This window comes from Panthera pardus, unplaced genomic scaffold (genome assembly GCF_024362965.1).
Source record: "Panthera pardus isolate Hobbes unplaced genomic scaffold, ASM2436296v1 HiC_scaffold_8, whole genome shotgun sequence".
Lineage (NCBI taxonomy): Eukaryota > Metazoa > Chordata > Mammalia > Carnivora > Felidae > Panthera > Panthera pardus.
This window is the reverse complement of record NW_026527013.1, coordinates 51,581,883-51,598,511: the sequence shown is the minus strand read 5'-3', so window position 1 is coordinate 51,598,511 and position 16,629 is coordinate 51,581,883. Positions and strand designations below refer to the sequence as shown.

General features: G+C 45.8%; 1 protein-coding gene and 1 pseudogene across 9 annotated transcripts in view; both read right to left on the bottom strand.

Annotated features, from left to right (window-relative positions):
- Positions 1-16,357, bottom strand: part of MTMR14 (myotubularin related protein 14) — a 44,486-nt gene extending 28,129 nt beyond the window's left edge. For 3 of the 9 annotated variants that reach the window (XM_019428226.2, XM_019428228.2, XM_019428231.2), the window contains exons 1-6: positions 16,061-16,355; positions 13,777-13,925; positions 8,646-8,754; positions 2,086-2,161; positions 1,747-1,807; positions 115-237 (exon numbers count right to left, since the gene is read on the bottom strand). In XM_019428226.2, the coding sequence (XP_019283771.1) occupies positions 115-237; positions 1,747-1,807; positions 2,086-2,161; positions 8,646-8,754; positions 13,777-13,925; positions 16,061-16,216 (674 nt within the window). In that variant the 5' untranslated portion in view covers positions 16,217-16,355. Of the gene's footprint in view, positions 1-114; positions 238-1,746; positions 1,808-2,085; positions 2,162-8,645; positions 8,755-13,776; positions 13,926-16,060 lie in introns of those variants that run through there. The other 6 variants (XM_019428229.2, XM_053896750.1, XM_019428227.2 and 3 more) reach the window with 5 other exon arrangements.
- Positions 2,277-4,661, bottom strand: LOC128775618 (60S ribosomal protein L13a-like; annotated as a pseudogene).
- Positions 16,358-16,629: the final 272 nt, after the last annotated feature.

Sequence of the window (16,629 nt, the reverse complement as noted above, 5' to 3'; positions counted from 1 at the left end):
AGCATGTGGCCCAGCGTGTGGTGAGCGTTTGGTCACTGCTACATACCAACACTGACCTGAAAAGCTGTGAACACATCACTTCTGCCCATTTCGCAGCAGGTGCCCTGTACTTACTTCATACCAAACTTCACCTTCTTGTTCTCCACCATCAGGTCACAGATGTATTTGACTGACAGGTACCGAAGCAGCTTGATGTCATAGCCTCTGACCTTATCAAAAAGATGTGTGTCGGAACTTCTGAAACAAAGAGCCAGGGGGAGAAGATGTACTACACATTTGTTCAGAGAAGTTTGGGGGGTGGGGGGTAGGGAGCGTGTTCAAGGAGGTATAGATGTCATTGGCAAGAACTTCTATTTCCCTTCTCCAGAAGACAGAGGGAGGGCCAAGACAGGACAACTGGTTTCAGGGAAGGTGACTTTCTAAGAGATTACTCTGCTCTCTGGGACTCATTTCAAAGGGGAGCAATTGGCAGCCAAAAACTGGGAAAGGGCTTTTGGGCACTACTTGACATTAAGCCAGAAGACTCAAGATAATCTCTGAGTTCTAAAAAGCAGCAAGCTGGTGGCTGATAGAGTCTTTGAGCTTCCATTAGAGTTTATCTCCCTCCACCCACCCTTTTTCCCATTTATGATCATTTTTAGCCATAGGATTTTCTCATAATGTAACAGGGTGAAATGCGTGTTGGGAGATGGACTTTGAGAGTTATTTTATCAACTGATCGTGGAATAGTAGCAGGTGAATTCCCTCTACTTAGCAGGTCTAAGAAGCAGAGAGATAAAATTTTTCCTAATCCTCCAGGCTGTCTTTTGAACAGTCATACAGATAAAGGCAAAAGTGGAACAAGTAAACAGTCCCCATTAATTTTTTAATGCCCACTGCTTTGCTGTACACAGCAGTCTCCTCGCCAAGAACAGCGTATGCTATGGAAGGCGGCCTGGCTGAGGCCGAGGTCGTCTGATCCCAGGGGAAGAGCCAAACATTCTTGAGCACAAGCCAGGGTTGCTGCTCTTGGAACTAACAGGCAGAACTGGGCATAGTGAGATGAGTTTTCATGCACCAAGCCATGATTTGGGGCAGCTGATCTTACTAGGGTGCTTGTGTGCATTCCAGAGATGTTTGACACCAGTTAAAGACTTTCCACGGGTACAGACCATGCAAAGGAGCTTTTCCAAAACATCCTTGGGTGTCATTTTCTAAAATCATTTGGAAAGGAGGCAGGAAGAATGTGAACCAACCCATTTCCTCTCTTTAAGGGGGTCTAAAAGAGTTCTTTGCATCAAGCTCTATTATGGCATCAATAACAACTTGATGAACTGTGGGACGTCTAGTCTCTGAGTCTCCCATATGGGGACCACAGCCCTTGCCCTGTGCCTTGGCACCAGGTGTGCTGTGTGTTATCTGGCAGGTTGGCTGTCAGCACCCTGGCCACCCCCTGGAAACCATGGGGCTTGAAGACACACACAGATGTCTGAACCCTGTCTCAGACCTGTGGACCCTGGGGCTGGGATATTATGTAGGATGGAGAGAGACTCCTCAGGCATTCGATAAAATCAGCTCTGGTGGAAGTTATGGGATGGACCTTAACAACTCTATTTCAGGGGCATGGATTTAGCAGTGGCAGGAGTGAACCAATGCACTCACCCGTACCAGTGGTGATTATATACACCATCAGTATGAAAATGGCCACTAATGGTCACTGACCCCATCCCCAATATAAGCCCAGACCCATAACAACCTGGCACTGACCGAAGAGCGCAGTCCTCCTCTGTGATGTCCTCTGCATCTGCCCAGGCATCATCTGCACCTCCTGCCAGAGAAACCTGTCAGCACCAAGGCTGTTGCACGGGGCTCCTCCCAGGGGCTTCTGGACCAGGCTCCTCCCACCCTGCTCTAGCTCTACATGTCTGTCAGCCCAGATGCCCCATATGCCTGGCAGTCTACTTTACCCCAGCATCTCCCTGAGTGAAGACCAGGCCCCTGGTCTTTCCAGAGCTTACTCGAACTCTCTACCTATGCCACTGTGGCATGGGTGGCTATTCTCTATAACTTGGTTCTTGTTCTTAGAGGATGTGGCTCAACATTTACCTGAGAAAATATAGTTGTAGCCAGTGCGTCCATATAGCTCCCCCCATCCAGCCAGGGTAGCTGACCTGCAAATGTGCTGGGAGAGAAACAACATTTTCAGATGCTTTTCTGGGTTTTTTTTGTTCTTGTTTTTCTCAGCTTTATCGAGATAGAACTGACATACAATATTTGTGTCAAAGTGTACAACAAGCTGATTTGACACACATGTATTATTAAACCATTACCACCATAGCATTAATTAACATCTCTATCACATCATACAATTAACATACAATCTTTTTTTGTGGTGAAAACACAAGATCACCTCTCTTTGCAATGTTCAAGCATGTAACACAATATTAGTAACTATAATCACTCTGTTGTAGATTAGGTCTGCAAGTTTGCACCCTCTGGCCAACGGGTCAAGATATTTTTCTCAAGTGTGCACAGTCGGAGGAACTCCTGGGACTCCTCATTTTTCTAGGCCCATTTTCTGAGTCCAGGAGCACTCCCCAAAGTCTTATGAGCTTTGAGGCCACAGTAGTCAGTCTAAAGTATGCCTGGAATTTTTAATCTACATCCTCTGTCAAGAGGGGTATCTCTTCCAAACAGGTGGCACCAAAGCATTACTAAGGGTAAATGGCTAGATATAGTGGCAGTCACATGTGTAAGATTTGATGTTGCTGCATATGGATGTGTGCTGGGCTTGGCAATGAAACGTTTACACTATCTTCTTTTTTTTTTTTTTTTAATTTTTTAAAAATGTTTATTTTTGAGACAGAAAGAGACAGAGCATGAGTGAGGGAGGGGCAGAGAGACATACAGGGAGACACAGAATCTGAAGCAGGCTCCAGGCTCTGAGCTGTCAGCACAGAGCCCGAGGCAGGGCTCGAACTCACGAACTGCGAGATCATGACCTGAGCCGAAGTCGGACGCGTAACTGAGCCACCCAGGCGCCCTACACTATCGTCTCACTGAATTTTCACAATAAGCCCATGAGGTAGATGTGGCAGGTGGCATGCACTGTTGCTGCTTCACAGAAGAAAGGCACAGAGAGGTGAAGTGATGTGTAAGGTCATACCATGAGGGGCAAGCTGGGATTTCATTTGACCCACCTACCTCCAAAGCCTGCATGCTGAGCAGCATATGGAACTGTTCAGTGCAGGGGTGAGCAACCTTTGAAGCAGGTGGGTCAATTAAGGGAGAAATGTGGGGAGGAATATATACATTTTTTTAAAGAAATTACATCTCTTTCCTCCTTATCAAGGAAATGTAGTAGCTGTAACTGCATATGCAAGCACCCCCAAGTTTCACTAAAGGCTGGGAGTGGCAGTGAGGGGATAGGAGATCACACCAGAGAGGGGGCGGCTATTTGACAGAGGGGTGAGGTTCATTCCTGAATGGGTTACACAGACTGGCAATGTAAAGCGGGTCCTTGGAAGACTGTGAAAATACTGCCTGAAGGCTTCTTCTCTGTTAGATAATGGGAAAGAAACAGTTATGTAGCTATAAGGAAAGGGCTGTGGGTGGGAGCCACCAGGTCACCTTCTGGCTCTCTAGAGGTAGTGGCAGGCTGAGAGAGAGGGCAGGTAACAGAAAAGCAACCTGGATGCCACCTGAGGAAGGTGGGGTGGTTTTTTAGGGCTGGGGACAAGAGATTTGCGGGAAGGCTGTCCTGGAAGCCTGCAACTAAGGACCTGGGCCTGAGCAGAAGGCACTCCCATGGGGGCTGCTTCATTCTTTCTGGGTCCACAAGCATTTTGAAAATCTGATGAAAATGAGCAACTGTCTCCAGAAAAAAATGTACATACCACAGTTCACATTTTAGAGGTTTCTAGACTCTCCCAAGTCCATCCACGGACCCATTTCTAGATCCTACTAAGAGTCCCTGCTCTGCAGGGACCATCCCAGTAAGCAGAAGCAGGGAAGTGGAGAACTGGAGCAGGGAAGAGCCAATCCCCAGCTTTAGAACCCACAAAACTCTCACAGTAAGTAGGGAGGGCACATTCAACTTGACAGTTTTTTGTTTTTGTTTTTTGAGGCATCAACAGTCATTTTTATTACGCTCAGATCAGAAGTCTGTGGGTCTTGAGGACCTCTGTAGATCTGTCGATTTTCTTCTCCAGGTTCTTTCCAGCCTGTTTCTGTAGCTTCAAGAGCTGCTTTTTCATCCAGCAATGGATGTTGGCCTTCTCTTTCCTCTTCTCTTCCGGGGTGGTAGTTACTGCCCAGTACTTCCAGCCAACCTCGTGAGCCAGAAGCCCCAGGTAAGCAAACTTTCATGTAGGCTTCAGACACACAACCTTGAGGGCAGCAAGAACCACCACCTGCTTTTTGTCATAGGGTGGCGGGATCCCATCCAACACCTTGAGGCAGTCCAGGGCGGCCTGGCCTTGGCTGGTCTTGTGGAGCAGCATGCCTCATGCTGTCCACCCAAAGATCCGTTTTGGTGCTCTGAAGTGGTAGGGGCCACAGGGTGGGTTGGTGTTCCTCGGCTTGTGGAGAAAGGCCAGGTACTTCAACTTGTTTCTGTAGAAATTGCCAGAAATGCTGATGTCTTCACAGGGCACAACAATGACCTTCAACCCCAACAGCATCTGCCTGGCCACGATGGCCACCAGCCGGCCCAGGAGACAGTGTCAGCCACTGAGCACAAGGACCTGCCTTCAGCAGCCACTTGGGAAAGCTTGTTGGCATTTGAACAGCATGTGTTCTCATGCCTGCCCTCCCCCCATCACCTAAGTTGCTTGCACCAAATCACACTCTTTGCATATTTTCTGTTAAATCTTTTCAGAGCACGCACACACTGTCTTTGGCTCCTGAGTTTTGAGACTGTTTCTTGAACTCTTTTCAAGGTTCAGATACCTCTTTCTGTCCCAGTTCTCCCATACTCTTAGATCTGTCCTTGCCTTTTCGGTAAGTCAGGCAGTCAGATCTGGGCCCAGAGGACTCATCAGATTGAAGAGAGAGGGTGAGCTGGCTAACTCCCCAAGTGAGGCACCAACCCCCTCTGAAGAAAGGTCCTGAGGTGGAACCTGGCAGAAGCTGTACTGCATTGCAGATTCTAACCCCTGACTCCTGCTGCTTAGCCTCATGGCTCCAATCCATGATCCCGCCATTTCTGCACTTTAAGCTTGACTGAGAAATCGGGATGCACTGTGAATGCCCTCCATTGGTCTAATTATGAATGGCCTCTAATTCTGCACAAGGAACATCACTCTGTAGGATTTGTTCGTCTCGTAACCAACTTTGGCACAGGGAAAAAAATGGCAGACCTTTGTTCCCCATCTCTTACGGGAGGAAACAAAGAGAAAGATGACGTGTCCTAATTTTCACTGTCTAAAAGCCAGATACAAGTGCTGGGGGAAAAAATGGCATGGGAGAACATCTTACCCTTAAATGCTTGAACTGTCTTTAAAAAATTTTGATAATGAATCTTATTTAACCCATTTATATTCAAATATTACAACAACATATAATCACTTTAAAAACCATTAATATTTTATTTTTGTACTAAATCTTCAAAACCTGATCTGTAGTTTACACTTTCAGCACATCTAAACTAGAATGCTTTACTTTTAGCAATTTTTTCAGTAATTAAAAGAAATTTTTTAAGTAATCTCTATGCTCATGACCCTGAGACAAGAGTTACATGGTCTACAGACTGAGCTGGTCAGATGCCCCTTTACTTTTAGCATTTAAAGGGAAAAGCAGTCCTGCCCCCAAATAGTGTTGTTTAATCAAAAAAATTTATTATTGTTTCAGCTATAAATTGACTGAAATAAAATCAAATGTTTAGCTCTTTTGTTGCACTAGCCACACTGAACTGAGTTTTGAAGAAGCAAGCACTTCTTAACATACCTGCCTTCCCGAATCCAGCAGAGAAGTTCTGGTAACAAACACTGCCATCGCTGCACTAGTTACCAAGAGCCTGCTGTGTGCCACAAATCCGAGGATGAGATCCCATTCTCCTACCTTTCCTAACCTTGCTCTCAACCGCCTGTCCACTTGCCTGCCACTCACTGAGCTCCACAAGGACAAGGACCGCCTTATTCATCTGTCACCCTACACACTAGCACAGGGCCCACTCTTGCTTTATCCAAGAGTAGTAGCTAAGCTTGCACTTACAAGCCAGGTCGGTACTTTGCTAGGTGCTGGAAGGACGAGAGTCAGACACAGCCCCTGTCCTCAAAGGGATTAAGGCAGAAAGGAAATTACAGACATTCAAACACACAAGCAGAACGAAGCACACTGTAGGGAGGTATAAAGTGAGTGAACACCGATTGTGTCAGGGGAAGCCAAAGGGTATGAAACGGTATCGCGCCGCCTGGACAAGAAGGTGTAATAGAAGAAACCGGGATTAATGGCAAAGCCCTCATAAACATTTATGAATGCCAAGGACTCCTTGGAATAATCCTTCTACTCACTGCCCTTCCTCTGAAATCAGGTGGTTTAAGGCTCTTTTCTCCTAGACTTGTCTAGTCTGTAAGTGCAAACAATCTGCCATTCAGCAACCCCACTTGGTCAGCTGTTCAGCGTGGCATTTCCAAAACACATTCAGGAAAGTTCCTTACTCATGGTCTGCAGACAAATGAGAAACACCAGACTTGACAAAGCTACACAGGTCTCTCAGCTACAAGATGTCTCAGAGCCTTTGTTATATTAATGTACATGTACCAACATACTTTATGAATCTGGAGCCTGGAGGCTAGGCCAAATCTACTATCATTGTGTGACAGAGAATGCTTTTCACAAGCATATCCTTAAAATACTGTTCTCTGGGGGGCGCCTGGGTGGCTCAGTTGGTTGAGTGTTCGACTTTGGCTCAGGTCATGATCTTGCAGTTTGTGAGTTCGAGCCCCGCATCAGCCTCTGTGCAGACAGCTCAGAGACTGGAGCCTGCTTCGGATTCTGTTTCTCCCTCTCTGTCTGCCCCTTCCCCACTCATGCTCTGTCTCTCTCTCTCTCTCAAAAATGAATAAACGTTAAAAAAAATTTTTTTTAATAAATAAATAAATAAATAAATAAATTTAAAAAATACTGTTCTCTGGAACACACTTTGGGAAACACTGGTTTGAGTATTACCTATATAATTTCTAGTGACAAGCACTATGCTCCACAGAGCAGTGGTCTTTAAACTGGAGTTCAGTAACTTGCAGGAAGATGCCAACTTCCCAAAGGGGGAAGGGGCACAAAAAGCTGTAAGGTGATCAACTTCAGGAGCTTCCATACAAGCTTTCCCTAAAATATACCTTCCCAAGGAAGCCTTCATTCAAGTCCCCTTTCCTAACCCCCTTTCACATTTGCCCTTCTCCCATTTTACAAAAGAAAGGCACAAAGGGGTCCAAACAAGGCTCACATCTCTCCTCCTCGCTGCCCTGGCACTCAACCACCCACTGGATAACCACAGCTGGACTCTGCAAGACACTGGGACTGCAACATGTGCCCTCAAGTATCTGCCCACTGAATAAAGAGACTGCGTTTGCTCCTCTCCCCTCCTCCAGGCTCTCCCTACTTCAGTCCGCTCCTCCTAGACTAATCCTCCTGAAAAAGCTACTTTCATCCTGTATTTCCCTGTTCAAAAATCACACTGCTCTCCTGGCAAATGCAAGCACCATGGTCAGCACTTGGCCTCCTGCCATCAGTCCCTTCCATGCTCTGGCCTGGCATGAACCTTCCACTTCAGTGAGGGAGGCATCCTGGCCCCTCTAGTTCCTGTCTCCATGCCTTTTCCCATGTTGCATCACTTGCTCAGAAAACTCTCCCACCCGTCTGCCAGCTAGCATTGTTTTTCCTCCGCTGCTCTCAAGCTATGTCCTGCTCTCTAAATGAGGCTATCAGTGGCTCAATCCACACTGCTAGCCCTGTGTTTCTCTTACACCACACCGCAGGACCCTAAATTTCAGTGTGGAAGCCTGAGGGAACTCCAGGTAAGTTCAAACCCCCAGCTCTCTTGGTAAACTTGGCAAAGTTATTTAATCCCTTTGTTTCATCTGCAAAACGAGACCATCCATTACATTAAAGGATTATGAAAAGACAGGTAAAATGAGACCACACTGGGGACCCAAATTAACAACCATCACTAGAGTAAAAGCTCCATAAGGGTAAAGACTGTCTACACACTGATGTATCTTATGGCTTTAAACATAATACACATTCAATAAACACTTAGTAAATTATATGATTGAAAGAATGAACACATAACAATGTATTAACTTACTTGATCTAATCTACCCCATAAACCTTTGATGTAGGTATGATTGTCATTCCTACTTCTACAGACAAGGAAACTGAGGCCGTGTATAGAAAGAAGTAAGAGAGACAGGATATGAACCTAGGCAGTCTCCAAAACACAGGGTGGGGTACTCTGGTGTGACTATCCCTTCCCTACATAGACTACCGTGAAAGGTGGTGTAAGAATTGGTCTGTTTTCTCTGGGCTTCTTTGCACAGCACCAGGCACCCAGTAATTACCTAACACTGGGCTGGCAAATGCCAAGAACAAGACAACCCTACACTTTGCATTAAGCCAGTTACCCTGAAGAAGGTCTCAGAGAGTGTGAGGCTATGGTACGTTCTTACCTTGCCCTTGAACAGGATCACCGGGCACACAAACCGTCCTCTGCACCTGGCTGTCTTGCTACGGTTGACGAGGTCTTGCAACTTGCTCACTTGCACGGTGCTCTGAAACCTAATGCACAGGCAAGAGACAGGTCAGACTGGTTTCTAAGTGGGCATTGTGTGTGTGTGTGTGTGTGTGTGTGTGTGTGTTTTCACAAAGACCCCATGAGAGGTCTGCATATGTGTGTGTCAATACTCATTTGGAATTTAGTAAATGCTTTAATCCCTAAATTCTAGATCACAGATAAATTTTTTCAGGAAAAGAAAAAAAATGCTGTATTATAGGTATTAAAATTTAAGTCATCCTGATTTTAGAAGCTTTAAGATGAAAAAAACAGTAAGCTACTTTGAAGACATGGGATACAAAACAGAAACACACACAGCAAACTGGGTGTTGACCATGTCTAAAGTACACTTTTTTCCTCCCATAATAGGACAATAGGTGCCCCGGGGAGTGTATGGAAATCATAGTGCCATTTTTGTGAACTTTCAGGGGGCAGGGTAAGCTGAAGGCTCACATCTCACATGGTGATAAGCTTCTGAAACTTCCTCAACATCCCAATTGTCTCTAACAGTCCAAACAGCAAACAGGGCAGGTAATGTTGGAGCAATGGAAGTAAAAAGAAGCTATGTGTGGCATGGAGAAATAAAGTAGTTAATCCACTGGGTGTGGTAAGGGAACTTCCAAAACAGGAGTCAGGTTGAGAGATAAGCTCCGGCAAGGCACACCCATGTCAAATCAGTAGACCCGTGTAAAAAAAAAAAAAAAAAAAAAGGGGTCTCCTCTTAAAGACTCACCTACCCATCTTGAGCAAAACACTCCACATCAGCCAGTCAGAGCTTCTGGTTGTGCAAGAAATGAGAGGCAGGAAAGTTAAAGAGTGGGAAGCTAAGTAGATCAAGTGAGCAGAAGGGAGGGAAGACACTCCTGTTCCCTCCTTAGAAGGGCTGCACTTCCAGGTCAAGTCCTAGAGGGCATTTAATTCCTTCTATGTCCTAATCCTTCTAGGCACACGGCACACACATACAAATAACCGTTTCTGAATGCGTAAGTTCAATGCCTCCTACACATCTGTGGTATCTTTTTAGGCCTATATGGATGTTGTAGGGATTAATAAAGTCTTTTAGAAATACTGCTGATTTTTTAGTAGTCTTCATAGATCTATTCACAAGACATAGTTACTAAAAAAATAACTACTATCAAGTGGGGGTCTGAAATTGAAGTTAAAAAGGGGTTTTCAAATAAAAACTTGGACCAACAGTTTGATGATCTTGGAAGACAACAAGGGGGTAAAGGAATAGAATTTACACTTCCCATGGTGTATTCTTCTGTAAGGTCTGATTTAAGATGTTACTTTTGTAATTTTTTTTCCCCTTTTTGAAGAAAGGAAGAAAGGCAAACTTGAAGAGGCTGGTGTGCTCTTCAAGCTGTGTGTAGGGTGGCACTGGCCCCCCACCAGGCCCCAGAAAATTCATGGGTCACTGAAAACCAAGTTCTGCCACTTCCCCTCACTCAGTTTCTCTATGAAATAAAAAGGCACCTCAGTACAAAATAATCTAATTGAACTTAGATGCCAGGAAAATACGAAACAGAGAGCACATATAATACTGTCCACAACAGTCTTCCTCTCACGTTCTGGTGGCCTCAGGCCATTTTCACAGATCTGGTCAGCACCATCTATTGCAACAGAATCTCACTTAGTCACAGCAGCAGCTCCCTCTGAGTTCTAAATGCCTTGAAACTGCATTGGATTCTCCCAGGTTGAGACCATCCGTTCCACAAACTCCACAAAACCAAGATGGAGAACATGCCAGTATTTCCCTCGTAGGGGCTCTGGGCAGTCGTTTAATGTAGAAGCAGGCGTACTTTTTTTCTGGTTAGGCTAGGTGGTTTATTTTGCTGGTTCTCCTACTCAAAGAACTGATTCAGTTTCTGTTCTCAGTGGTTCCTGTTTTTATTTTTATTATCTCTTGGCCTTAGGATCTTTTTCTTACAGTGCTAAGCAGTGAGCTGTGTCTGGCACATGATACTCAGAACTGAGTGAATAAATGATGGCTTGTATATTTATGTTGGTCTTGTGGGACTGAGCTATCAACCTGTGGAATCTGATGCTATCTCTGGGTAGACAGTGGCAGAATTGAGCTGAATTATAGGACACCCAACTGGTGTCCAAGAATTGGTGGTGTGGGGTAGCCTCCAGCCCCTCCCACATGGGAATTAGGTACAGAACTTAACCACCACCCCCCAAGGCCTCATCTGTACATCCCCTAATTCCGTCTCTTGTTACACTGTCACTGCTTATTTATTGGTCTTTGTTACTCACAAGACCTAAGAGGAGGGACTTCATCTATCTGGCAGGGCTTCCACTGCATCCCTGGGGACTGCCACATGGCAGCAGCTCAAGGTGTTCTTGTTGACAAACACATGTCTTGGCTGTTCAGAGATCCCTGTCCAGGCTTCTATTCCCAGATGGTGGGCTAAACCGGGGAGGGGGATTAACAGAACTAAACTGCTTCCTGAATCCAGTTCTATCCTGTGTAATGGGGTCTAATTAGTGTCATATTAACACCAAAGCCAGGTATGTAAAGAAACAAAAAATTCTGCTTCCTCTCATCTGAATGTGCATGTACTGCCTTCTCTTCAATTCAACAGCACTGCCCACTCAGAATTCAAGGCCTTAGAAGGAGTAAAAAGTAAAACAAACTCCAGTAACTCCTTAAGGGTTATGAATATACCACCACGGCCCTGGCCTAGAAGGGGAGACCCTGCTGGTGGAAGAAGTGTGGTGGTGACAGAAAGAAAAGGCAGACAGATGGACACAGCAGAGTGAGGAAGACACAGATTTTAAACCCATCCTGCTTACCACTTCTGTGATCTCAGGGAAAGGCAAGTTACTTCTCTGGGTTTTAACTTTCTCTTCCGTACAATGAATGGAAGTGATACTACCTACTTCACTGAGTAGGTGCAGGACTTGAGTGAGCTACTGTGTGGAACCCTAACACCTGCCAAACAGTAGGCACTCAACACACATTATTAGTTTCCTCTTCTTTAAGGGCTAGACTGAGTCAGCACTGAACTGGTTTCCTTCCAGGAAAAGCTTCTGTGAGGTCACCAAGACTGAGTTCCTTAATGCACTGCTACTACAGGGTGGTCTGGTATCACCTGGCAGCTGGTGAGAAAATGCAGGAGCTCAGGCCCCAGTCAGACCTACTGAATCAGATTTTGCATTATAACTAAAGCCCCAGGTGATTCACTCAGAGTCTGCTTGGAGAAGCACCATCCTGACTACAACTGAGCTTAATACCAGAATGCCATCAGGGCACCAAGGTAAAACCACCAGCCAAAAGTGAAGGGGGTGGAGAGGACGGTGAGGGCAAGGAAAAAGAGATCTTGTTCAGAAACTTTAGCGTAAGGGTTTATAGATGGTGAGTCTACCTAATTCTGAAAGAAGTTATGAAGAGACAGAAACCATGTATAACGGAGCCATCACAAAGCCCAAATCTTTAGGCTCAGAGATCCCTGGGGTTCTTAAGCTACACAATTGGGGATATGATACAGTTTCTATCATCTACATACAATCTGTTTTTCTAACACATTCATTTTTCTTAGTGAACCCCACCACAACGTCGTGAAACGGCACACTTAGTAGACATTACGTTTTACAGATAAGGAAACTAAGGTTTAGTCTTTAAACTCCTCTGACCTGGTTATTCTACTTGAAAGCCTTCTCTGACTCCCTGTGGCATATAGCAGTGGCTCTCAGGCTACAGCATATATAAGATTCATCTAGGGAGCTAAGAATGTAGATTCTGGAAATCCTGATTCAGGGGTCCCAAAATCTATGATTTTAGGGGATACTAACATAATAAAAACCACTAACACCCACAAGTCTACACTCCTTGGCCTGAAGATCAAGACCATATACAAATTGGTCCTTTAGGACGTGTCAGAACTGCGACTCATCCTTCTAATTCCAGCTGAAGAGGCTCTCTACCATGGGTTCTTCCCAAACACACACATTCCAGGCAGAATTAACCATTCTCCCTGGTTTGTCTGCAGAAGCACTTCTCAAACTTTAATGTGCATCCAAATCACTAGGGCATCTCGTTAGGCTGTGATTTTGATTCAGTGGCTCTGGGGCCAAAGATTCAGAGTCTCCAGCCAGTTCCTGGGTGCACTGAAGGGACACTTTGAATAGCGAGGGCCTGCCACACTGCACAGCATGACTCTACTATAGCACTCATCATAATATCGCACCTACAGGGCCGTGCTTTCACAGATCCTGTGAACAACAGTTCCTGGATTCTCTTAAAATCAGCAGCAAGCACGGAAACTAGGGGAACAAACTCAGAGATCAACATAAAGCATTTCCTGGAGCCTCCAGGCTGTGATTATTTATTAGTGTCAAACAGCCTACAGGTTGTATCCTGTGGCAGGTGCCTTATATATCTGTTTTTGTTTCACCTGTTGTTACCCCACAGAAAGCACTCAGGCCTTGGTAGGCTCTCAGTAAACAGTAGCTCTTATTTCTGATTCTTACAATAAATACGCCAGGCTTGTAATAGCCCCACTTATCATCAGGGATTGCACTAGCCACTTTCTAAACAGAGGCAGAGACTTGCCGATGAGAAAACGAAAAGACAAAAAGATTAAATAATTTGCTCAAGATAGTTATACAACCAGTGTGTAACTCAAGCAGTCTGACCACAGACTTCAGGCTCTTAAGCTCTACATATGGTTAAGTGCTCTTAAGAACTTTGACACAGCATACCTCCCACCTATACTCTCTTAAAAAAAGGATACTAGGGTTCAGAAAGGTGAGGTGTGAAATAAGCTGTCTTAAGTCAGTGAGCGCTAGGTAGGGGAGAAACAGTCCACTACTGTGACTTCCAACCACTCACTCTATGCCATACTACTTTGTCAGTCTAACTTATCAAACCCTGAATGAACCAAAGACACCAAGAAGGCTTCAAACCTGAGGAAAGTGAGTTTACCCCGCCCAGCTCCCCACCCAGTCACAAACTTCCTGACTCGGTGGATGAGCTGTCAGAGCCTCCCCAGACAGGCACACTCTAGTTACATGATGCTCACGTGTCTTTCTCCTTCTCAGAACTTTCATACTCCAGGAACACGATGTGCTGGGGGTAGTGGCCACAGATATCCCCATTCACATTTTGGATCACACTGTAACAGTAGTCTCGGCCAAACAGCTCCAGACATCTCTTCTCAATGCGCTCAACCTGCACAGAGGAGGACACCTGAGCATAAAGAATATTCTGGGATTCTGAGTATGAGAATTAGACAGTTCGTGACCTGGACAGGTCACTGGGAATGACATGTGCCTCAGTGATTATTATTCAATGCCTGGAAGAGACACTTTGCTGGGACACAGGCCCTGATGTGTATTTCATTAATCTATATGCAGTATGCTTTGGGAGGGTCTCTAAGCCCCGCAGTGTTGCAGTGAAACTGTTAAGCATTCCAAGGAAAGGATTACAGTTTTCATGAGATTTTCAAGGGGGTCCACAATCCATAAAATATAAAGAACTCTTGCTCTAGGTTACTTTAGCACTAATCCATTTTCTTCCCTTGGCTCCAGATTATTCCCCATTCTACAGCCACAGACAAGTACCTAGACATTCTAGTTGTTGTAATGAGTAAAAGCTACACATAAGGCTATCTCCCTACACTCTATTTTATTTGTCAAATAGAAGGAAGAGCTTCTCTTAAAACTGTTCTTGTTTAGTTCAGGGAAAGGTCCACTAGAAAAAAGGCATAAGACATGTAATATCTTGAGAAGTCAACAAGAGATCAGGAATCTTGGAGAGGCTTTAAGGCCAGATGTCGTGAAAGTCAGGTCTAATTCATAACCACTCTAATCTTCAGGGGTATAAGATGGAAGAGGAAAAAACTCATAGTGGCTTAGATGAGGAATTCTCAAATTTTAAGATACATAAGGATCATGATGAAACCTATTTAAAAATGCAAATTCCAAGTTGCCACCCTCAGAAATTCTGACTCAGTAGAAATAGATAGGAGCAAGGAACCTTTATTTTTAACAATGCTGACACGGGCACCTGGGTGGCTGTTAAGTGTCCGACTCTTGATTTTGGCTCAGGTAATGATCCCAGGATCGTCGATAAAGTCCCACATCCAGCTCTGTGCTGACAGCATGGAGCCTGCTTGGGATTTTCTCTCCCTCCTGTGCTCCTCTCCCACTCGTGCTCGCACTCAACTCTCTCTCTCAAAAATAAATAAACTTTAAGAAAATAAAGTAAAAAATAAAAACTCACAGACCAAAGTTTATTTATCCAAATGAAAACAATTTAAAAAAACAAACAGGGACACCTGGGCGGTTGTCAGTTAAATGTCCGACTTCAGTTCAGGTCAGGATCTCATGGTTCGTGGGTTTGAGCCCCGCATGCAGCTCTGTGCTGACAGTGTAGAGCCTGCTTGGGATTCTCTCTCTCTGCCCTACCCTCATTTGCATGCTCTCTCTCAAAATAAATAAAGTTAAAAACAAACAAAGAATGCTGAAACAGGTGGTCCTCAGGCTAAGCTCTGAAAAACACTTTGTTGTTTGGAGAGTGGGGAAATCCCATCATTACTGAAGTCTCCCCTAGGTTACTCCAGAGAATAGAATGATGCCAAGTGCAGTATGCTCCAGCGGTTCCCTAAGTTCCATGGCTCAGAATGGAACAGAACCCACTAGAAAGCCTGATATTAAACTTACCAACAGCACGTGGGGACTAAGAGGAGGATTCCCAAGATTCCTGTTTGACTGTCAAACAGTACCTAGGATGGGAATGGCCTTACTAGACTGGATGCCTTCCAGATATGGCAATAAGGACACTAAAGGGAATCCCAAGGGGAGAAAAAAGAGGAACTGAGACTGGCTTTTGATAAAGGAATAGAGACAGTGTGGGCTGTTTTCCTGCTAGGGGAAGGAAAGGGATGAGCTTAAGTCTAAAGTCATGCTAAGCCTGTATAAGGAAGCAACACACCCGGTTCTTGTCTCGGTTCCACTCTGACCTCTGACCAGGAGAAATCCTCTAGACCATTTAAACCTGGGGGCTTTTGTACCCACATCTGATACACGGGAACAACCCTCCTCACCTTCCCCTCTCTAATCTCTGAATATGGTCCCTCAGCTCTGACCTCCAAACCCCTTGTTTCAAACCAAAGGACGTCCTTTCTTGGCTCATTGTGTGCCCAGTTCCTTCTTTTCCGGTTTTTAAAGCCGACCTTTACTCTCCAGGTCCAGACCCCGGGAACTTCCCGCTCTCCTTCCTCTGATCCCTGACCTCAGCCTTTCCGTCTGTAACTTCTCAAACCTAGGAACTTCTCTTTGTGCTTATCACACCTTCGAACTCACCTTTGAGCCGCCCGTCCCGCTACAGTCCTTGGCCCGGTACTGAGTCCGGGAGAATTCCTCCAGCAGCTCCCCGAGCCCTGGCTCCTGAGGCGGCGGGTTGCCCGAAGAAGCCGAGGGCCCCGCTGAGGCGGCAGCGGCTGCCCTAGCGCCGGCCATGGCCCAGCCCTGCTTCCCCTTCAGCACCCCACGACCCCTCAGCGCGCCTCAGCCCTGCCCATGGCACCTGGAGGCACCAACTCCGAAACCTCCCGAACAGCCTCAGCCGCCGCCTTCCCTTTCCACTTCCGGCCCCGCCCCACCCTGCCGGATGTTTACTTCGGCCCTGGCCAATCCGAGCCCGGGACTCGCGCCCTGCCCCGTGATTACCGGCCCACCTCCAAATGCGGAGCGATCCAAGTGGTCTAGGGAGAGGTAGCCGGGGCTACTCCTAGATCCCTCTTGCTCCGCCCCTCGGGGTTTCCCCTGGGGAAGCCGGGCTAAACCACTGAGGCTGCGGGAGGGATGTTAGTACGGGAACGAGGAGGAAGGAACTATGGGAAAGAAGAGGAAGACTGGAATAAACCATTGCA